The 22,107-nt window shown below is 48.9% G+C and overlaps 6 protein-coding genes across 9 annotated transcripts in view; 4 read left to right on the forward strand and 2 right to left on the reverse strand.

Annotated features, from left to right (window-relative positions):
• LOC119843287 (zinc finger protein 850-like) overlaps positions 1-22,107 on the reverse strand; it is a 1,467,609-nt gene that overhangs the window by 1,414,000 nt on the left and 31,502 nt on the right. The window lies entirely within an intron of this gene.
• Positions 1-22,107, forward strand: part of LOC119843274 (zinc finger protein 850-like) — a 1,382,451-nt gene that overhangs the window by 1,116,206 nt on the left and 244,138 nt on the right. The gene's annotated exons all lie outside the window — the stretch shown is intronic.
• The window catches only part of LOC119843356 (zinc finger protein RFP-like), a 1,128,717-nt gene that overhangs the window by 1,099,010 nt on the left and 7,600 nt on the right, over positions 1-22,107 (reverse strand). Inside the window, exons 7-8 of one of the 4 annotated variants that reach the window (XR_006275565.1) lie at positions 20,960-21,555; positions 19,359-20,914 (exon numbers count right to left, since the gene is read on the reverse strand). The exons of 2 other annotated variants lie outside the window; for them this stretch is intronic. Coding sequence is in view for 1 of the 2 variants with exons in the window: in XM_043496845.1 (XP_043352780.1) it covers positions 21,041-21,555 (515 nt within the window). In the remaining variant the exon portion in view is untranslated. Of the gene's footprint in view, positions 1-19,358; positions 20,915-20,959; positions 21,556-22,107 lie in introns of those variants that run through there. One more of the 4 variants, XM_043496845.1, reaches the window with a different exon arrangement.
• The window catches only part of LOC119842642 (zinc finger protein 239-like), a 1,225,455-nt gene that overhangs the window by 492,848 nt on the left and 710,500 nt on the right, over positions 1-22,107 (forward strand). The gene's annotated exons all lie outside the window — the stretch shown is intronic.
• LOC119843367 (zinc finger protein 664-like) overlaps positions 1-22,107 on the forward strand; it is a 1,158,238-nt gene that overhangs the window by 343,982 nt on the left and 792,149 nt on the right. The window lies entirely within an intron of this gene.
• The window catches only part of LOC119843338 (zinc finger protein 850-like), a 621,437-nt gene that overhangs the window by 343,982 nt on the left and 255,348 nt on the right, over positions 1-22,107 (forward strand). The gene's annotated exons all lie outside the window — the stretch shown is intronic.

Raw genomic sequence — 22,107 nt, forward strand, 5'->3', positions numbered from 1 at the left:
CTGTTCCCAGTCCCCTGACTGCCCCACCCCCTATCCACACCCCCACCCCCCTTGCTTCCCCTGCCCCCTATCCAACCCCTCCTGCTCCCCATCCCATTGGGGCTTGTCTACAGTACCGCAGGAGATTGATCTAAGTTACTCAACTTCAGATATGTGAAAGGCATAGCTGAAGTCAACATACTTTGATCTCCTTGCTGCGGTGTCTTCACTGCAGTAAGTCAACAGCTGACACTCTGCCCTCGACAGGAGAGCACTCAGTGGTCAATTTATCGTGTCTAGACGTGATAAATCGACCCCTGCTGGATTGATCACAGCTTGTTGATCCGGCGGGTACTGTAGACAAGCCCTCAGTGGGCTACTGTCCTTGTGTCTCAAGCTAATTTCAGGGTCTCCAGTGGGATATTCCCCCACCCATGTCTCAGGGACACAATGAGATGAGCTCCTGCCCCCACCTGGAGCTAGGACTCACACAAATCAGGTGCCAAGTGGCTGGGAAGATGGGAGTCCTCTCAGCAGTGCTGGAACATTTTTTTACAGTGGGGGTGCTGAAAGCCAGTAGTCCCTACCCCAAACTTTTAACCTCATCCCCTTTACTCCTATCCATGTCCTCCCTTCCCCCCCAGAGCTGGGGCAAGGAACAGGGCTGTGGCTGGGGTAAGGGACGAGGACAGGGGTAAGAGGCCAAGGCTGGGACCCCGCCTGTGGACTCCAGGTGAAGGGCCATGAACAGAGCCCTGGGTATGGGCCCACAGCAGCCAGGAGCTGAGCCCCTGGGTGTGGGGCCAGTGGAAGATGGTACCTGATGTCCAGAGTCCCATGTGCAGGGCAGGCGGCAGCTGGGGTCCTGCATGTGGGGCTGGGAACAGTGCCCCAGGTGCAAGTCCAGCAGCAGCCAGGGTCCTGCGTGCGTGGCTGGGAACAGTGCCCTGGGCGTAGGTCCAACAGCAGCCAGGGTCCTGTGTGCAGGACTGAGAAGGCAGGAACAGAGTCGGGACCACAGGTGCAGGGCAAGGAGCAGAGCCCCGGGTGCTGGACTGGCAGGCCCTGGACCCTGGGTGCAGCAGGGCAGGCAGGACCCCACACAAAAACTGGGGGTGCTGCAGCACCCCTGCGTCCTTAGTCCCCGTGCCTATGAGTCCTCCAGGGTCAGAGAGACCTGGATTACTAAGGCTAGAGAAGCTTTCATTCTCGGTGGCTGTTGGGGCTGACCGAAAGTTACCTTAGCCTGTTGTTACAGAATGGTTGGTGGTGGTGGGGGGAGAGCTAGTCGTGAACTGGCTTTGACTGGCCAGGCTGGCTTGCAGCCACTGACTGGATAAACAAGAAAAGAGATAAGGAAGGCCTGAGAGGGTTAAGTGTGGGGGGAATAGAAATCAGTAGTGTTTCCTGCCAGAGCCTGCTTGTGGATGAATACACCCCCTGAGGAAGAGATGATAAAAACGACTATGAGAATTGCTTTAGACAAACAGTCTCACCTGCGGACCTAGGTCTTGTGAGTGCCCAGGAATTCCCCCTCGCTGGAGCAGCGCCTTCTATGAGCCTTCAGGGACAAGGCTGGAGGGTCTGGGAGTGTCCGTAGCAGAAGGGGCATAAGCACTGATTCTTTCTTGCTTGCTTGGTTGCTGGAAAGCACGTATTTAGTAACGTGCAAAGGCTGGGAAGCTTATTATACTTTGGCAATAAAAGTGGTTATACTTATACACCTGGTGTGGCTTCATTGAGTGTATCCGAGCCCCCCTTTGGCACGACAGTGTCCTATTCCCCCACACACATACACAGACAATCAGAGTGACACAGTGATCCCCAGAGTCCTCCTGGACCATAGAGGACAGTGACAAAAAGGTTGCACAATCCCGGGGAGCAATGAGTTTGTTTTTTCTGTCTCCATCCCTCCCTGCCCCCTATGGTTTGACAGTGCAGACTCCATGAAGCCTCTAGAGTCATAGGGACGAGGGTGTCTGCGGCTAAAGAGGTTGATTTCAGGGTCCCCAGTGGGATGTTCTCCTGTGTGTCAGTCTGAGCCGGGATCCTGCCCCCACCCAGAGCCAGGGGCTGATTCTTCCCCGCAGTGACAGAGGCTGGTGGGAAAGCAAAGATCAGGGCCTTGTTATCAGCACTGAAAAATGTCAGCTGCCCCCCATTCACAGTTCAGACAAACCTGGATCAATCCCTTCCTGCTCACAGACTTTCCGCCCACCCGCAAAACCCAGCATCACCTGGTCCCCACCTCCACCTCTCACTAATGTGTTCCCCAGGTAAATTCCTCACAATCCAGCACACAGGGATTGGTGTCGGGCAGAGCCTGCTGTGTGCCTGCTCATATCACATCTTTCCAATCCTCAGACAGGATGAGTTGGGGATAAGCCGTGTCTGGATCCAGAGTCACTTTCACTGGGGAATGAGAGAGAATCAGAGCATTGGGGGCAAAGCTTGGCCCTGGGAGTGTCTGGGTCTGCCAAGGTTCCTTCCCCACTCTGAACTCTAAGGTACAGATGTGGGGACCTGCATGAAGACCCCCTAAGCTTATTCTTACCAGCTTAAGTTAAAAACTTCCCCAAGGTACAAACTTTGCCTTGTCCTTGAACGGTATGCTGCCACCACCAAGCGCTTTAACAAAGAACCAGGGAAAAGGACCACTTGGAGTGCCTCTTCCCCCAGCTATCCCCCCAAGCCCTTACACCCCCTTTCCTGGGGAGGCTTGAGAATAAGCAAGTTAAGCACAGACCAGCTTGGATTTCTTAGGACCTTAAAAACCCAGTCAGATTCTTAAAAAAACAGAACTTTAATTAAAGAAAAGGTAAAAGAATCACCTCTGTAAAATCAGGATGGTAAATACCTTACAGGGTAATCAGATTCAAAACATAGAGAATCCCTCTAGGCAAAACCTTAAGTTACAAAAAGACACAAAAACAGGAATATACATTCCCTCCTGCACAGCTTATTTTACCAGCCATTAAACAAAAGAAAATCTAACTCATTTGATAGCTAGATTACTTACTAACTTTACAGGAGTTATAAGGCTTGCATTTCCTGATCTGTTCCGGGCAAAAGCATCACACAGACAGACCAAAACCTTTGTTCTCCCCCCACTCCAGATTTGAAAGAATCTTGTCCCCTCATTGGCCATTTTGGGTCAAGTGCCAGCGGGATTACCTTAGCTTCTTAACCCTTTACAGGTGAAAGGATTTTGCCTCTGGCCAGGAGGGATTTTGTAGCCCTGTATACAGAAAGGTGGTTACCTTTCCCTTTATATTTATGAGAGGGACCATTTCCTCAAGTGTCCCAGCAGCCCTGCACTGCTGGGACAGTCCTGGATCCCAGAGAGCTACTTTGGTCCTGGGCACCTGAGGCTGAGCAGAGATGTCACTGCAGTTTCTCATTCTGTTTAATTGGAGTGACTTCCGTCCTTTCTCATTTGCTTCCAGAGGCTTCAGTCCCAGCTCCCTGTGCTGGGGCTGCTCTATTCCCAGGAGCAGAGATGCAACAAGGAAGGTGTCAGAAGCTTTTAGAGAGAAGAGAGCAAGAGGGTGCTGGTACCAGCTTAAAACTGGAGAGAAAAGCTCCCTCCCCTAAATGCAGTCTCCACTCTCAAGCCAGAGAACAGAGAGGAAGGGGCAGCATTGGGGAAGAATCATTTAAGACCAGAGAGTAGGCAGTGGCATTGGGTGGGGTAGCCCCATCCCCAGCCCAGAGAGGAGGGAGAAGCTGCCAGAATCACAGGAAGAGCATCTTCCCAGTCCAGGAAGCTGTGAGCAGCTCCAATGGGAGAGCTCAGCCCTGCCCAAAGGAAAGGTGGGATGTTGGAGAACAGCCATGGCAGACACACACAGACACTGCCCTCTGAAACAGGGTGAAGGAGAGGGATTTGTCAGCCCTCAGGGGAGAAAGTTCTCTGCTCATTCCTCTTACTTTATTATTACAAAGGTCTGTGAATGTCTTTGAAAACACCAGGGTCAGAGTTAAGGGTGTTTGGATGCTGCTCTAGGAGTGTTTCTGTGCATCAGCTTGTTCATCACTGACGTTGGTGTCAGGATCATTTGTGTGACTTCAGCTTGGAATCTCCCTTAGTAATTGATGTTTTTATCTTTGGGGCTATGCACATCATGGCCAGAGTTGGTTTGGTTTTTAACTTTAGCTACAATTTCAATTAGCTACTATAACAGGATTCAAAAAAGAACTAGATAAGTTCATGGAGGATAGGTCCATCAATGGCTATTAGCCAGGATGGGCAGGGATGGTGTCTCTAGCCTCTGTTTGCCAGAAGCTGGGAATGAGCAACAGAGGATGGATCACTTGATGATTCCCTGTTCAGTTCATTCCCTCTGGGGCACCTGGCACTGGTCTCTGTCGGAAGTCAGGACACTGGGCTAGATGGACCTTTGGTTTGAACTAGTATGGCCATTCTTATGTTCATGAAGATGTTTTTACTGGAATTTTCTCATAATTTAAATACAATCTCCACCTGCAATCTCACCCTGTCTGTGTGCTCCTAGGAGTTCCCTCTTCTTATCTCCAGTGCAGACAGCAGAGTGTCTGGAGGGGGAAAAAGAGATGAGATTCCATGTTTTCATACTGATAACAACCCCACTCTCAACTGACACAACTAACAATTATAACTGAGAAAGAGAGAGAGAGGCACGGAGACACACTTTAATATAAAATTATCTGAAACCTTCTGTTTCCGCTGTCATTGAAGAATCTCACAGCAATGCAATCAAGGTGCATTAAGTTTCACTACCATCCTAGAGGGCATGAGTTGTCAGGAACATCTACTTTCTCTTCATCATCCCCTCCCACCCTCTAGACCCCAGTTGGTTTGTCTCAAAAGCTTATTGTATTTTGTCATAACCGAGACCCAGATCCTGCAAAGACCTTAGCATGAAAGTAACTTTACCCACTTTGGGCCCTTTGACATGAATAGGATGTAAAGAGTTTGCAGGATCAGGGTTCTTAATCTGAGTGGCTCCTATGGGCTATGAAAAGCTGTAAAGTATTAGAGGCAAAAATTCACCCTGGTCAAACCCCTTTATTCCTGAACCACCCCCTCAGTCTTCCAACCACCCCACCATCTTCACCCCTTTTCCTGCCTCTAAGGAGTCCTTGTGCCTGCAGCTGATGTGGAGGAGGAAGAGGATGCTCCTGTACAGAAGAAATTCCCCCTGGTGGCGGTGAGGTTTACTGCCCCTTTGGCCCAGACTAGCTGCCACACAGAGCCAGAGCACAATGAGGGGCTGGGTGCAAATTTCAAAAGGGGCCTTTAATTTAGCATCTAAATTTTGGGCACTGACCTTTAGGCACCTGGGGCCTGGTTTTCAGGGGGGTTGGGCACCTGCAGCTCCCACTGACTCCACCTGCAGCTGTGCAGCCTCTACACAAGTCTGGAGCACCTGCCCTGCAGCTCTCTAGTTGGGAGAGAGAAACTCAGGTGGCCCAAATTAGGCCATTTTGGTAAATTTAGGCTTTAATGTTGTGACCTTTGATAATTCCTGAATTAACGTGAGACATCCTGATGCCTGGCTCCCTGCTACATCTGCTCCATTTGTCTGCTTTTCATTAGTTATTATATTAAGTATTGAGAATTGGTACAAGAGTCATTTCTTATACATAAGTTTGGACAGACTGAGACTGTGTGTTTGTACTGACTGACTTGGCTTTGGCCTTGTTAGCAGTTTGCTTGACATAAGTGAAAATATTGGCTTAAGTGACCTTGTTATAAGTGATGTGTTCCTAAGTTGCTGTGTGGGACAAAGAGATGTTTGTCCAGTCACCTTCTCCTTGGCCTGTCTGTCATTTCTTACTTAAATAGGAGTACTTGTGGCACCTTAGAGACTAACAAATTTATTAGAGCATAAGCTTTCGTGAGCTACAGCTCACTTCATCGGATGCATTTGGTGGAAAAAACAGAGGAGAGATTTATATACACACACACAGAGAACATGAAACAATGGGTTTATCATACACACTGTAAGGAGAGTGATCACTTAAGATAAGCCATCACCAGCAGCAGGGGGGGGAAAGGAGGAAAACCTTTCATGGTGACAAGCAAGGTGGGCTAATTCCAGCAGTTAACAAGAATATCAGAGGAACAGTGGGGGCGGGGGGAGAAATACCATGGGGAAATAGTTTTACTTTGTGTAATGACTCATCCATTCCCAGTCTCTATTCAAGCCTAAGTTAATTGTATCCAGTTTGCAAATTAATTCCAATTCAGCAGTCTCTCGTTGGAGTCTGTTTTTGAAGGTTTTTGTTGAAGGATAGCCACTCTTAGGTCTGTGATCGAGTGACCAGAGAGATTGAAGTGTTTGTTGCTGGAATGAGGTTGGGAGACAGGCCAGTCCTTGCTTACAGACAGCCCCCCAATCTGAAGCAAATACTCACCAGCAACCACACACCACATAACAGAACCACTAACCCAGGAACTTATCCTTGCAACAAAGCCCGTTGCCAACTCTGTCCACATATCTATTCAGGGGATACCATCATAGGGCCTAATCACATCAGCCACGCTATCAGAGGCTCCTTCACCTGCGCATCTACCAATGTGATATATGCCATCATGTGCCAGCAATGCCCCTCTGCCATGTACATTGGCCAAACTGGACAGTCTCTACATAAAAGAATGAATGGACACAAATCAGATGTCAAGAATTATAACATTCAAAAACCAGTTGGAGAACACTTCAATCTCTCTGGTCACTCGATTACAGACCTAAGAGTGGCTATCCTTCAACAAAAAAGCTTCAAAAACAGACTCCAACGAGAGACTGCTGAATTGGAATTAATTTGGAAACTGGATACAATTAACTTAGGCTTGAATAGAGATTGGGAATGGATGAGTCATTACACAAAGTAAAACTATTTCCCCATGGTATTTCTCCCCCCCACCCCACCCCCCACTGTTCCTCTGATATTCTTGTTAACTGCTGGAATTAGCCTACCTTGCTTGTCACCATGAAAGGTTTTCCTCCTTCCCCCCCCCTGCTGCTGGTGATGGCTTATCTTAAGTGATCACTCTCCTTACAGTGTGTATGATAAACCCATTGTTTCATGTTCTCTGTGTGTGTATATCAATCTCCCCTCTGTTTTTTCCACCAAATGCATCCGATGAAGTGAGCTGTAGCTCACGAAAGCTTATGCTCTAATAAATTTGTTAGTCTCTAAGGTGCCACAAGTACTCCTTTTCTTTTTGCGAATACAGACTAACACGGCTGCTACTCTGAAACCTACTTAAATAGGAATTGTCATGGCAAGGCATGTTTTTGGTACAAACCTTTGAATTAATCAACCTCAGAGTCTTACACCCAAGTGTGTGGCATTCTCACCCAACAATTAAACAAAAGAATAACTTAATTATGAACCAATTGGCCAGAGCCATTCTCCTCCCGCAGTCTCAGAGGCTTTTCCCAATTTCCCCTCCTAGCTCCCTTCTCGGTACCTTTGAACTTCCTCAGAGTCTCCATTAGAACAACAGTTTTCTGGGAGAAACCACAGAGTGTCTTTTCCAGTTCAGGAGAAATCTCCTCTAGCTGCTGGAACTTCCACTTTTCACACCTGGAGAGAAACAATTTCCCGTGATTATATGGCATTTAGTGACTCACTATAAGTTCTGGCTAGTGAGTTGCTGCTCACTGGACTGGGAGTTAGAATTCCTCAACTTCTCCCAGCCTCAGAGCAGGTGCAACACAGCCCATGGCTGTGAAATGTTCCCCTCAAAGGACCCATTAATATTCTTCAACTCTGGCCTGGAGAGACCAGCTCTGGCACAAAAGGAGAACTGAGTCTCTGTGGCCAATTCCCTCCTTGGCCTCCATGCTCTGAGGGACAGGAGGTTCCCACGTGAAGTACTGTAGAAATCTGCCCTCTAGGAACTAGACTGAGACACCAACTCCTCCCGTCTCCAGCTCATTCCACACAGAGCTCCAAACAGTCCTCTGGTGGGAAAGACTCTTGACCACTGCTGCCCTGGGCTGAATGGTAACCAGGGCCCCAACAGTGACAGGCCCATATTCCATCCCCACAAACCTTGGGCAGCCAGTAATCCAGGGATGTAACCATGACACTATATGGAATATGTGAGACACTTTACAATATTAATACCAACATTATAAAATTGCAATGTATCTTACCAGATATGCCAATTAAGTTATCAATGAAAATGAAACGATTTGCCAAGTATGATAATCTTGTTTATATGTTTGCATTATCTTTGTATTGTGAGTTATGAATGAGTGGGATGTTTCTGTATTTCAAACTTGCGCTGTGAGTCTGGGTCACACCCTCAGACAGATCAGGATCAGCACTAGTTAGCCTGTTCAATGACCCATCAAAGGCCATCAGCTGTACAATGAAAGAAGCCAGGGGCTAACCCTATGAGTTACCAGGACTTGTAAGAACATGTCTGTGGACAGGGAACTCTAAGGACTTGTCTACACCATGCAGCTTTTAGCTAAAAGTCAGCATGTGTGAACGCTCTTTTGAGGTATTTTGTTGGCACTTTTGCCAACAAAATACTTTCAGCCCTGCGAATGGCATAAGCTTTGTTTGCAGGAGAGTGCTCCTGCCGACAAAGCTGCATTCACACTTCCTCTTGCATTGGCAAAACTTTTGTCTTTCGCGGGGGGGAGGGACTTTTTAAAGTACCCACAAAAGACAAAAGTTTTGTCAACAATTTTGCAGTGTAGACAAGCCCTAAGGCAGCGTGGTCGTGTGCCAGCTCTGGGAGAGAGCTCTCGCGGGCATTCTAGATAAAGCACTCCACGAGGGGCATAGCTCCCAGCGCTGGGAGCCCGTCTACACTGGCAAGTTACTGCGCTGAAACTTGCTGTGCTCTGGGGGAAGGTGTAACTTTTCACACCCCTGAGTGAGAAAGTTTCAGTGCAGTAACTTGCCAGTGTAACAAGCCCTAAGGCTTTTCCATGCCCATGTGCTGTGGCTGGTTTTGAGACAAAGGAAATACAATCATAGATTCATAGATTCATAGATACTAAGGTCAGAAGGGACCATTCTGATCATCTAGTCCGACCTCCTGCACAGCGCAGGCCACAGAATCTCACCCACCCACTCCTATGAAAAACCTCACCCATGTCTGAGCTATTGAAGTCCTTAAATCATGGTTCAAAGACTTCAAGGAGCAGAGAAGCCTCCCTCCAGTCAACCATGCCCCATGCTACAGAGGAAGGCGAAAAACCTCCAGGGCCTCTCCAATCTGCCCTGGAGGAAAATTCCTTCCCGACCCCAAATATGGCAATCAGCTAAACCCTGAGCATATGGGCAAGATTCACCAGCCAGATACCCAGGAAAGAATTTTCTATAGTAACTCAGATCCCATCCATCTAATATCCCATCTCAGGGGATTTGGCCTATTTACCCTGAATATTTAAAGATCGATTACTTACCAAAATCCCATTATACCATCTCCTCCATAAACTTATCGAGTAGAATCTTAAAACCAGATAGATCTTTTGCCCCCACTGCTTCCCTTGGAAGGCTATTCCAAAACTTCACTCCTCTGATGGTTAAAAACCTTCGTCTGATTTCAAGTCTAAACTTCCTGGTGGCCAGTTTATACCCATTTGTTCTTGTGTCCACATTGGTGCTGAACTGAAATAATTCCTCTCCCTCTCCTATATTTATCCCTCTGATATATTTATAGAGAACAATCATATCTCCCCTCAACCTTCTTTTAGTTAGGCTAAACAAGCCAAGCTCCTTAAGTCTCCTTTCATAAGACAAGTTTTCCATTCCTCGGATCATCCTAGTAGCCCTTCTCTGTACCTGCTCCAGTTTGAATTCATCCTTTTTAAACATGGGAGACCAGAACTGCACACAGTATTCTAGGTGAGGTCTCACCAGTGCCTTGTATAACGGTACTAAAACCTCCTTATCCCTACTGGAAATGCCTCTCCTGATGCATCCCAAAACCGCATTAGCTTTTTTCACAGCCATATCACATTGGCAGCTCATAGTCATCCTATGATCAACCAATACTCCAAGGTCCTTCTCCTCTTCCGTTACTTCTAATTGATGCGTCCCCAACTTATAGCTAAAATTCTTGTTATTAATCCCTAAATGCATAACCTTACATTTCTCACTATTAAATTTCATCCTATTACTATTACTCCAGTTTACAAGGTCATCCAGATCCTCCTGTATAATATCCCGATCCTTCTCCGAATTGGCAATACCTCCCAGCTTTGTATCATCTGCAAACTTTATTAGCACACTCCCACTTTTTGTGCCAAGGTCAGTAATAAAAAGATTAAATAAGATTGGTCCCAAAACCGATCCCTGAGGAACTCCACTGGAAACCTCCCTCCAACCTGACAGTTTGTCTTTCAGTAGGACCCGTTGCAGTCTCCCCTTTAACCAATTCCTTATCCACCTTTTGATGTTCATATTGATCCCCATCTTCTCCAATTTAACTAATAATTCCCCATGTGGCACGGTATCAAATGCCTTACTAAAATCTAGGTAAATTAGATCCACTGCATTTCCTTTATCTAAAAAGTCTGTTACTTTTTTTTTTTTAATCCACATGGCAAAGGCTATAAAAGGCAGCTGCATTGCCTCTATTTTGTCATCAATCCTCCTTCCTATCTCTGGACTTGCTTCTCTACCAGCTGAAGCTCAGAATAAAGGATTGAATGACCCATCAAAGCTGTGAATATTTCCAGAGGGACTTTATAAGCTAACAAACTCACCAATGCTGCTAAGAATCCGATATATTGACTCCGAAGCTATTTTCTGTAAGGGCTCCCCTACTACAGGACCTACTACAGGTCACAGTAAAGTCTGTAGGAAATACCATAGATTAATGTTTCCCACTGAATGGATAATTCCAGAGTCATCTGTAGAAAGGTCAGAACCTCAAGATTAGGTTTATTGGAGAAATTTCTATCCAACACATGACCTTTTCCACACATTTTGCTGTGGAGCCCATGGGAGATGCAGTGCTAACATCACCACCAAGCTCTTTCCCAGTGTTGTGAAGTGTGAGGGGGGAGTGAGAGAGAGCCACATACCTGCTCAAGGTGTTTCTGACATCCTAGAGGAGAAAAAGAGAGAGAGAGAGCTGATTTCGGTACCAGGCACTTGACATACACTTTGAATTCCAAGGAAGGGACTTTGCAAGTATGGGGAAAAGAGGCCCTGCCCTGGCCACAAGGACATGGATTCCCTGAGGTAATTGGGCTTTTCCATCTCTATTATCTATGTGTTTGTGACTCTGCAAAGAGCACTAGTCATTCACATTTCAGCAACCTACACACTGACTGCTGGACCCCTGTACTCATGTTTTAGGAGCTGTCCTGTCCCTGTGTTGGGATCTGGAGTATTCCTAACTCCGTCTCACCTGCAGGAATTCACTTGTTGGCCTCTAACTCTCCCCTTCCAGCTCACTGACCAGCTCACTTAGATGGGAAATCTCAGAGAGTTTGGTGGTATTTTCATTCTGAATTTTCACAATCTCCTTGTCCAACATTTCCAGCTGGGCAAGCAGGAGTCACTCCTGTTCCTCAAGGAACCGCCACAGTTGCTGAAATTCAGACACAATTTTCTGCCTCTCCTTTTGTATCTGTTTCTGTAAAACAATAAGGAAAGGGCTGGTCAGGGACATGGAGGCAGTCTGGGGTCCTTTATGGACCCTTGTCCTGCTGATGATTGAGGAGGAAGAACTTCTTTTTAAACAGTAAGTTTTCTGAACCTTGACTCTACCCTGTGGTTAGGTGGGAGAGGATTCACTCACACCTTTTTCTTTTAGCCCCAATGTCTCTAGGAAGGGATGCTTCCATGTTTGATGTGGTTAAAATATTGTGTTATCAATGGCCTATAAGAAGGGAGATCCAGGGCAGCAGGAGGCAGAACTCAGCATTAGAGTGACAGAGATGCCAGAGGGAAAAAAAGAATGAAAGAGTTCAACAATGCAAGAAATGATACAGACATAGGGAAAGCCACAAGGGCTAGAAATTAACTCGTTCACTGACATGAGAGCTTAGACTCTGCACATGAACCTAACATAGAAAATCTAGGCTCATGGAGAAACACAAACACAGACATGCCCACGCTCACCAAGGCCACACAGGAATCTGCCTACAAACAGACAGTGACATTATTGACATAAATTGTACAGATCATTGTTGCAACCAGGGTCCTATTGTTGCACCAGTTCTTGTACAGAGGAGGCCAAGTGGGGTGTCTGTGGAAAGGTTGTAGTTTGCTGGTTATGACTATGCTGTCTGTATGCGTGTATCATTTTTGTAGTTGAAGTTATGAATATTGGCTATGTACTTGTATCTCAGTGTGTTTGATTCTAAATAGCCTCAGTGAAGCATTTGATCAGCTTGTTGAGTAAGGACTATTTTCAGTAAGTGCCCAATCAAGAAACACTTCACTGACAGTGGACTTTGGGAGACTCCAGTCCACATCTGAGCTTTTCTGGGAACATTCAAACTAACATGTAAACAATGGCATTGGCCTGCGAAAAGCTGAATCATTCATAGACATGTGACTTGCCCAGGTGGCTACAGACTCCATCTTGTTGCTGTGATCTTGCACAGGAGACCAAAAGGGTTTCCGCCCACAAGAGAAAGAATATAAAAGGCCTTGGAAACCCTTCCATTTTGTCTTCAGTTGGCTCAAAAGATAGCTTCTCCACCCCAAAGAGATGCCTGAAAGAAACTTGAACAAAGGACAGTAACTACAGAGGTGCGAGTGTTTGCTGGACCCAGACTAGGAAGGAGTCTAGTCTGTGAAAGAAGCTTATTCGAACATCTCTGAGGATGAGATTTACCTGCATTTAGTTCCCTACTGTATTATGCTTAGACCTGCATGTTTTTGTTTTATTTTGCTTGGTAATTTACTTTGTTCTGTCTGTTATTACTTGGAACCACTTAAATCCTACATTTTATAATTAATAAAATCACTTTTTGGTTATTAATTAACCCAGAGTAAGTATTAATACCTGGGGGAGCAAACAGCTGTGCATATCTCTCTATCGGTGTTATAGAGGGCAAACAATTTATGAGTTTACCCTGTATAAGTGTGACTGGTACTTATTAACTAATTAATAGTACAGCACATAACAGGAACCTGGAGTCACATGTGATTCAAATCTCATACACCAGCAAGGATCAAAGTATGGGCTGGGATTCTCCAACGAGCCCAACTCCCAATTAAATTCCAGCTCTGAAGCCCTGGGGATTGCACTGGTTGGACAGAACTGGTCTGAGCACGAGGGCAAACACCATTAGACAGGTTGGTTTGTGGTAAGAACAGTTTGGGTTTGCCCTAGTACTGTCCTGAACACTTTCAGTAGCAATCCCTTCTGGGAAGGTACCTACAGTACCACTCCTAATAAAGATCCTGGAAGCAGTTCATTCTGGGAGATTTCAAAAGGCTGCCTGGTGGAACTGATGGAACCACTTTGTCTGGCCTTGCCCACGTACACAATAGAACAGGTCTGACTGACACAGGTCAGCACCGCCCAGAGGTTAGTTTTGCTGCAATCCAGTCTGATCCCAGTGATATTTGGCATGGACCTGAGCTGTCTGAATCCCTTTTGTGTGAGGACCCAAGGTGCTCGGGGTCCCACACAGTGTTTAGCCCAGTGATCCCCTCTAGTGCAGGCTGGCAGATGAGTTTAACCCATCATGGAGCCACACAGGAGTTCAGAATTCCCGTGGGAAACCTCTTCTCCCTGCTGGACCTGGGGCCTTTATCAAGGTGTCTTTCCTTCCTAGCGGACACACTTCATCCCTGCTTAGTGGTGTTGTGGAAGCAGCATGGCCTAATGATTAGTCCCCTGGTCTGGGCCTTGGGAGACATGCGTGCTATTCCCAGCTCTGCCGCTGAGCTGCTATGGGCAAGTCTGTGCCTCTGTTTCCCCTCCCACCCTTTGTCTGTCTTGTCTTGTTAGACTAGGGGTGGCCAACCTGAGCCTCAGAAGGAGCCAGAATTTACCAATGTACATTCCCAAAGAGCCACAGTAATATGTCAGCAGCCCCCCATCAGCTCCCCTCCCCAAGCCCCCAGTGCATCCCACCTGGTGGCAGCTCCTCCAATCAGCACCTCAACCTCCCTCCCCATGCCTCCCACCCTACACAGTCAGCTGTTTCACATGTGCAGGAGGGTGGGGACGGGGGGAGGGGAAGAGGGAAGAATGAGGGCATGGCAGGCTTGGGGAAGGGGTGTTGTGTGGGAAGGGTCTGGGGCAGAGGCAGAGGTTGAGCAGTGAGCATGACATCCCACTTCCCCCCCCCGACATTGGAAAGTTGGCATCCGAAGCTCTAGCCCCGGAGTTAGCGCCTGTGCAAGGAACCACATATTAACCTCTCTGGAGCCACAGATTGGCCACCCCTGAGTTTTGTGAAGGGCCCTGTATGACGAAGGTCAGGTCTAGTTTGACGTCTGTTGCGGCTACTGGGAGGAAAATAGTAATGATAAACACTATAGTACAAACCAATAACAACAACAGCTTGTAACTTCCCATTCTCCACTCCAAAGGCAGCGCTCTCACATAGACTGGCCTGCAACTCATGTGATTTTAACCTCACTGGTCATTTAACACCTTCTGTTCTGTTAGAAAGTTCCCTTCTGCCACCAGTGGGAGCTGGGTTTGAAGAGGAACCAGCTTCCCACACACAAATTCTCTCACATCAGACATCTTTATGTTCTTCAGGTTTTGGTTTTTGGTCTCTCTTGAAACACTGCCATATCTTTTACTTTTTCTAGCATTTATGGTTTTACACAGCTAAATAATGCAGTTACACTGGTTTCTCTGCAGCCACAGGGCCCTCTTGCTCAAATGTCCCCAAGCGGGAAATGGTATGGAAAAGAATTCAGCTTCTCAGAGACATGTTTCTTGCACTGGGCAGCATGAAGACTTTAGAGATGCATAATTTCCTTTTTATAGCATGTTTCATGAAACGAAGGCTTTACAGAGCTCAGTGATGCATTCAGACTAATAGCCATGGTAGGCAACTTGCTATGAAATTAATCTGTAATTAAAAGCCAAAGTTATTACTCTATTAATAACTTAATAAGTTACCCAAAATCGAAAGTTATTCAACTTAATAGCACTTCCTTACATTGTAGTCCCTAGGCATTCTTGTCTAGGGGAACCACCGTGTGAACTCTGTGAGCCCAGGACAGATGGCAAACCAGAGAGGTAGAAGTTTGATCCTCTTCACAGAACAGTTTCAGAGCCTCTTGGTGTTCCTCACACACCCCATCCCCTCCTGCTCCCTTTGCTGCCTCTAAACTCAGCAGTTTGGCTGTTTCTATGTCTTTTGCCAACTCCCTGTCTGGCCTGAGATTTCTCTATTGCACAGTTTCTCTTTACTGGGGGCAGGAAGAATACACCCGTATGCCATCCCTCCCAGTGCCAGTCCATTCAGGGTTGGCTGAAATTTTGCCCATGCTCCAGAGTGGCAGGTTCTCTGAAATACTCCACACAGATGGGACAAGTTGCTTCCTCCTGGAGACTTTCCACGGGGTGCTCTGTGGCCCTGGCTCCCGCTGGGCAGCGTAACAAGGTAAAGTTCACTTTTCTGAGCTCAGAAATATGCCCCATCTGCAGCACAACTGGTTGTTTCCCTTCCTGGGACTGACGCTGCTGTTTGCTAAGGGTCAAGCCCCAAAAAACTACATGGAATGTGTGGAGAGAGAGAGAGAAACTAAGAGGATTGAAAGCTAGCTAGCAATGACTTGCGGAGTTGAGAGGCTCAAAGATGAATTTTGCAAGCCGTTGAACCTGAGTAATACACAGACACTGAGTTCAACCATGGTCCTGGGTAGAAATCAGATTTTTTTTAAAAGGTCTGCCTCTGTCAACGGGCTATTATTTATTTTGGGTAAATGCCATCTGAGTACAGCAGAAAATTTAGAAGGTTCTCAAACTATGTTTTAAAATAAAGTACACACACGAATGCTTATTTGGAGGGGAGGGGGAATTTGTCTCTACTCATCTTTATAGACTGCAAGCTCTTTGGGGCAGGGACCTCAGTACATTTAAGCTGCCGATTTGTGTATCATTTTTATTTTCTTGGAACGGAGAGCTGGGCCCACTGCCTTCTTCCCCGCCTGCTGCACACACAGAGCCCCCAGCTGGAGAGAAGTGAATGAGGACTCCAGAGCAGTTGTTCTTGGGGGGACACTCCATTAACTTAGTTTGCACTACAGAGTTAGGTCGACGTCAGGCTGCCTTATACAGACATAATTATGTCAGTGTCTACACTGCAATGCTGCTTCTGCTGAAAGAAGTGGCCTGCTTTGCCGACATAATCACTTCACTTCCACGAGAGGCGTAATGCTTATGTCGGTGTAGATAGGATAACGCCGTATCCATGTAGCCACTGCATAACTTACATCGGTGTGGGGCTGACAGCTGGCCCCACCTCCACCACAGCGCTGACAGCTGGGCTCACTGATGGAGCCCCTCCACCCCCCGTGCTGACTGCCTGGGATGTCAGCTGAGATCTGTGCTCACAGCTGGGCCCCTCAGCTGTCGGTCAGGGCTCAATTTCACAGCAGGGAGCCTACCCGCACAGTTTCACAGCTGCAATTGTTTCACATTTCCTCTCTGACTCCAGCTGTCAGACTCTGGGTGGGGCATGGGGGCTCTGGCTGTGAGCCCCGAGTAGCTGTCAGTGCCTCACACTCTGGCTGTCCTTACCCCACAATGCCATACTTCAGTTGGTGAAAATGCTCCTGGTGAAGACATGTACCAGTGGCAGAAGGAGGGTAGTGTTAACATTAACAGGCGATTTAATTACTGTGGTGCTGGAGGTCAACCTAACTCAAGTCGACCTAATTTTGTGTATAGATAACTGCATTGAGATTCCCTCTTCTCAGACTATTGGCTCAGGCTCTCTGCAAACTCAGGCACAAGTCACTGTATCAGTTAAGCTCGGGCTACGTTATCAAACTTTTCTTTTCAATCATGTGGGCTAGAAAGTTACTTTTTGTTTGCTGATTTTTTTTATTACAAAACCTCATGTGACCCTAGAGATGGGTCCGTAGGGAATATCCCATAGCACCTGTGTTTAAACCCACTCCTGTATGTTCCATGCAGCAGAATGAGGGATGCTGTGTGCATGATTCATGTGAATGTCCTGCTGGTGGTGCCTGGGCTGTCAGCGGTATGGTAGGAACAGCTCATTCCTGGCCTGGTAGCAGCATGGACACATCTTGCTTCAGTCCTGTGGGCAAGGAAAGTGCCTCACATGGAGCTCTAGTGCCCACGTCTCCCCAGTGAACAGTGTAGGGTTGAGAGACTGGGGCACCACCGCCAGGGCTCCCTGCACCTGCCCAGAGGAAGGAGCCTGTAGGGGAGAGATTTAGGTGGAGCCAGAGATCAGAGAGAAAATATGGGAAAGTGGGAGATCCAGTAGCTCTGAGAGACTGAATCTGAAAAGGGAAGGACTGAATTAACCCGGATCCAGAGTGTTTCCTACCTGGTATTTCTGGGCAGCCCATCCAGGAGAAGCACCGGGTGAGATCTGTGCTCTGCGGATCTCTCACAAATCGCACACACATGGCCTCCCCGTCCTCTCCACAGAACAGATCCAGGGCTTTGCCGTGTCTCTCACACAGCTTCTCTTTTTCTGCGCTGAAATCCAGTTGTCTGATTTTGTCCACAATGTCTGCTAGCTGATCGTTATGCCAGAGAGCCCCTTTCTGGATTCGGGCTCTGCAGCTGGGACAGCACAAGGGGCCAGAGTCCAGCTCTTCCCATGTCTCGCAGCGCTGAGTGATGCAGCCTCGGCAGAAGTTGTGCCCATAGTATATGGTCACTGATCTGTCAGATATTCCAGACAGATGGGACATTTGGTTTCCTCTTAGATTTCCTGTACAGGAGTCGCTGAGGCCATGGCTGCTGGGATGTCTGGGCTTCTGTTCTCTCTGCACCAGAAATGGTTTTGCTGATAATGGGCAGTCCCTGCCCCCCCCTCCTATCAGCTGCACAGGTGCAGAATGAGGTGAAGAGAAAGGAGAGCCCAGAAATGGAGCAGGAGAAAGATAAGAAAAGAATGAAGCAGGAACTACCTAGGCAAGGAATGGGAGCAATGGGGTATAAAGAAGAAGAAAAGGAATGAAAGGAAAAGGGGGGAAACAAACAAAACAACAAGCACATAAAAGCTTCATTTCTATATAGTACATGTTCAGGTGGGGGTTGAGCTGGCTTGTACTCCCGGGGCTAGCTCAAGCAGCCTCCTTACTTCTGCAGCTGCCCCGCTAGTAGTAGTAGGCTAGCTCCAGCCATCAGCTGAGAATCACACTGCCCCGGTGTTGGGTAGACATGCCCTCAAACGAACTAGCTAGCCAACTACAAAAGCAGTTTCTCCTCCCTTGGTGTTCACACCTCAACTGCTAGAACAGGGCCTCATCCTCCCTGATTAAACTAACCTGGTTATCCCTAGCCTGATTCTTCCTTTCATATTTAAACCTGCCTCTGGAAATTTCCACTACATTCATCCGATGAAGTGGGTATTCACCCACGAAAGCTTATGCTCCAATATGTCTGTTAGTCTATAAGGTGCCACAGGACTCTTTGCCATTTAAACGAACTAGGACATTTCACAGTGAGGGCATCCACAGCTACAGGCAGACATGCTCTGAAACTACAGTAGGTGGGAACTAAACCCCATTGAATGATTTCAGTGACAATGCATATGCAGAGGAGCCTCGGCTTGGCTGCGTCTTGCTGAACATCTAACCACCAGCCTGGGACCAGCTGGGCAACAGGGGCTCCCTGGGTTAAGATCAGAGGCAGCTGGCATGTGCTAGTGACAAGGCATGAAAACAACAGCTCTATGACATTGCCGTTAAAGGTTACACAGCCCAGCCCATTCACAACGCCAGATAAGAGCTGGAAAGAAGATTTTTAGGTTTAAACTTTGTAAAACTCCATAGACAGAAGAAGGGAACAATACCTTCCCCCACCCCCAGCCCATTCCAGCTGCCCCAGTCTCTTCCAGCCGTTTTTTCTCCTTGGGCCAATACTGAGCCCATCATTACTGTGTGGGCTGGTTCTGCTGGGGGGAAATACGAGCCAGGGACCCATGTTTGGGTTTTGTCTGACTCTGGGGAGAGGCGTGTCATCTCAGAGAGGAGGCACAGTGGGGCTCAGCACACAAAGCCAGATATGCTCACATCCACAATGAGCAGCAATCTGCCCCTCTGCACAGGCTCTGCTGCTGGAGCTCCCCGCAAATGTTTCCCACCACTGCATTTGCCGCCACATGTCTAGATTCTGCCCCAGGTTGCACCATTGCTCCTTTGACCTGAGCCGTTAGCCAGTGTTGGGCCTTGCTAGGTTCTTCCACTGGCAGGAGGAATGGATTATTGGAGTCAGGTATTTCTTTGGTGCCATCTTTATTATTTACAAACAATGTCCGCACATTCCTGTGCTCTGAACACAGTAGAAACAAACAGCAGCCGGCAGTTTCCTTACTCAGAAATGCACGTTTGCCTTTCCAGGGGACCCTGTGCCTGAAGCAAGTTCTGTCTCTCAGTTTCCTGCTGAGACGAGGCTCACGACTGCTTCTCCTGGCTTCCTGCCTCATGCATACCAGCCAGCCAATCCCTCAGCCCCTGTGTTTCCAGGGGTTTCCCTCTTGGGCCAGCTTCTCCCCAAAACCACAGTTAATTAAATCTGTGTCCCTCCATCCCACACCTGCCTGTCCGCAGTCCGGCTCTTAATTCTACCCCTTGCTCAGCCCCCACCTCTGCCCCTCTGCTCCTCCTGTAATTCCACTGGCCCTTCCCTGCCCCTCTCCCCTCCATCCATGGTGCTGCAAGGAGGGAGTGGGGAGGAGCTTCCAGGGCTCATAGAGCTAAGAGACCAGATGGCTGGGTAGACTGGAGTCCTCCAGGCCATAGGGGCTAGGATAACTTGGCTAGAGAAACCCATTTTTCCATGCCCAGTGGGCTGTTCCCCCTCATGTCTCAGTGTCACTGTCTGACCCAGGATCCCCAGAGTCCTCCTGAACCATAGAGAACAGTGGCAAACAGACTGCACAATTCCTGGGGCAGTGATGAGATCGGCTTGTCTACTTAGGCACCGACTTCTAGATTTTCTGGAGGGTGCCCGACCCCCCCACTCCATCCTATGCCCCACCCCCCCACTCCACCCCTTCTCACTCCCTCCCCCAGGGTGCTCCATATTCAACTGGTGTCTCCTTGTAGTGGGGGGGGCATGATCTAAAGAGCGGGTCTCGTGCCCCCGCACCCAGCCTCGGGGCCACCACGCTCTCCCGGCCCCATGCTACCTGCGGGGTGCATGTGTGCATTTTCCTCCCGCTTCATTGACTCCTCCTTACGGCATGTTCTGCCTCTGTCTCTGGCGGGCAGGAGCCCGGGGAGGAGCAGGAAGAAGACGCCTTTTAACACCAGCCCCTCTTGCTGGGGCGGTTGCCTGAGAGAGTCTGACTGGAAAGGCCACTTCTGCTCCCTACCTGGGCTCGGGTGCCAAACCTCTGGCAGCTGAGCCCAGGTAGAGACGAGAAATCACCTCCCCAGCCAGGCTTTCTCAGGCAGCTGCCACACAGGGATGCAGAGCAGTGTCTCAGCGGCTGGCCTGGCAGGGGCTGGTGCCGGTCCTTCCACTGGCGGCATCTGGGCCATGCATTGCCCAGGTCTGCCCCATCCATCGCCTTCGGCATGCCACTAAACACCTGATGGTGGTGGGTGGGAGGCTCTGGAGGGGATACTGAGGAGCTGATTGGCGGGGCCCACCCCTGGCAGGGCGGCCGAGGGATGGGGGAAAAGGAGCTGCCCCCCAGTGGGTGATCAGCCTTTTTTTTCTAGGGCAATGAGATTGGCTTCTCTACCTCGCTCACTGAATGCTCTCTATGGTTTGACAGTCAGGAGGCTGCACAGAGTTGAGACCCGAAGCAACTTCCAGGGTCACAGAGACAGCATGATAGAAAGACCACAGGGAGAGATCATCCAGACTAGGGTGTGTGAGGCTAGAGAGGCTGATCTCAGGACCCCCAGTGGGATATTACACACACACACACACCCTGACACCCCACCCTGTGTCTCAGGGACACAGTCTGAGCTGGGATCCTGGCCCCACCCAGAGCCAGGGTCGGATTCTCTCTCCAGGGACGGAGCCCGGCGGGAAAGTGAAGATCGGGGCCTCGTCACCAACATCGATAAATGTCACCTGCCCCTGGTCACAGTCCAGACAAACCCGGATCCTGCTGGGGGCCTGGTGCCATGGCAGGGGGGTCTCAGGGGAGGTGAGAGCCCGGAACTGACCCCACCATCGCTCCACAGCCCAGATCCCCCCCTCAGGGCTGAGGCTGATCACCCCCTTCCTCCTCACAGACTCTCTGGCTACCCCCACAGCCCAGCGTTCCCCATCCCCCACCTCCACCTCCCAGCAATGTCTCCCCGCGGTGAATCCCTCACAGCCCAGCACACAGAGCGCAGTATCAAATCTCTCAGGGTTGTGGGGAAGATCCTGCCATTTGTATTCCCATCTCACACTCTTCCAATCCGTAGACAGAATGAGGTCAGGCTGAGCCGTGTCTGGATCCAGAGTCACATTCGCTGGGGAGAGAGAATTGGAGCGTTAGGGGCAGAGCTCAGCCCTGGGGGCAGCTGGGAGCATTTCTCACTCTCCCCATCAGCCCTGTTCTGGCTGGGACCGGCCTGGATCCCAGGGAGCTGCCTCTGTCCTGGCGGTCTGAGACTGAGCAGAGATGTCACTGCAGCTCCTCAGCCTGTTTCTCATTTGCTTGCAAAAGCTTCAGCTCCCAGCTCTCCCTGCTGGGGCTGCTGCATTCCCAGCGGCAGAGACAGCCAGGAAGGGATCAGAAGCTTTTATTGAGGAGGGAACAGAGGAGGCAGGTACCAGTTTAAAAACTCAGAGAGAAACTCCATCCCTTAAGGCAGCCTCCACTCCCAGGCCAGGGAACGAACAGAGAGGAAAGTGCAGCAATGGGGAAGAGCCGCTTAAGACCAGAGAGTAGGAGGTGGCATTGGGTGGGGTAGCTCCATCCCCAACCTAGAGAGAAGGGAGGAGCTGCCAGCATCAGAGGGGGAGAATCTCCCCAATCCAGGAAGCAGGGAGCAGCCCCAATGGGAGAGCCCAGCCCTGCC

The sequence above is a fragment of the Dermochelys coriacea genome, chromosome 14 (assembly GCF_009764565.3).
Source record: "Dermochelys coriacea isolate rDerCor1 chromosome 14, rDerCor1.pri.v4, whole genome shotgun sequence".
Lineage (NCBI taxonomy): Eukaryota > Metazoa > Chordata > Testudines > Dermochelyidae > Dermochelys > Dermochelys coriacea.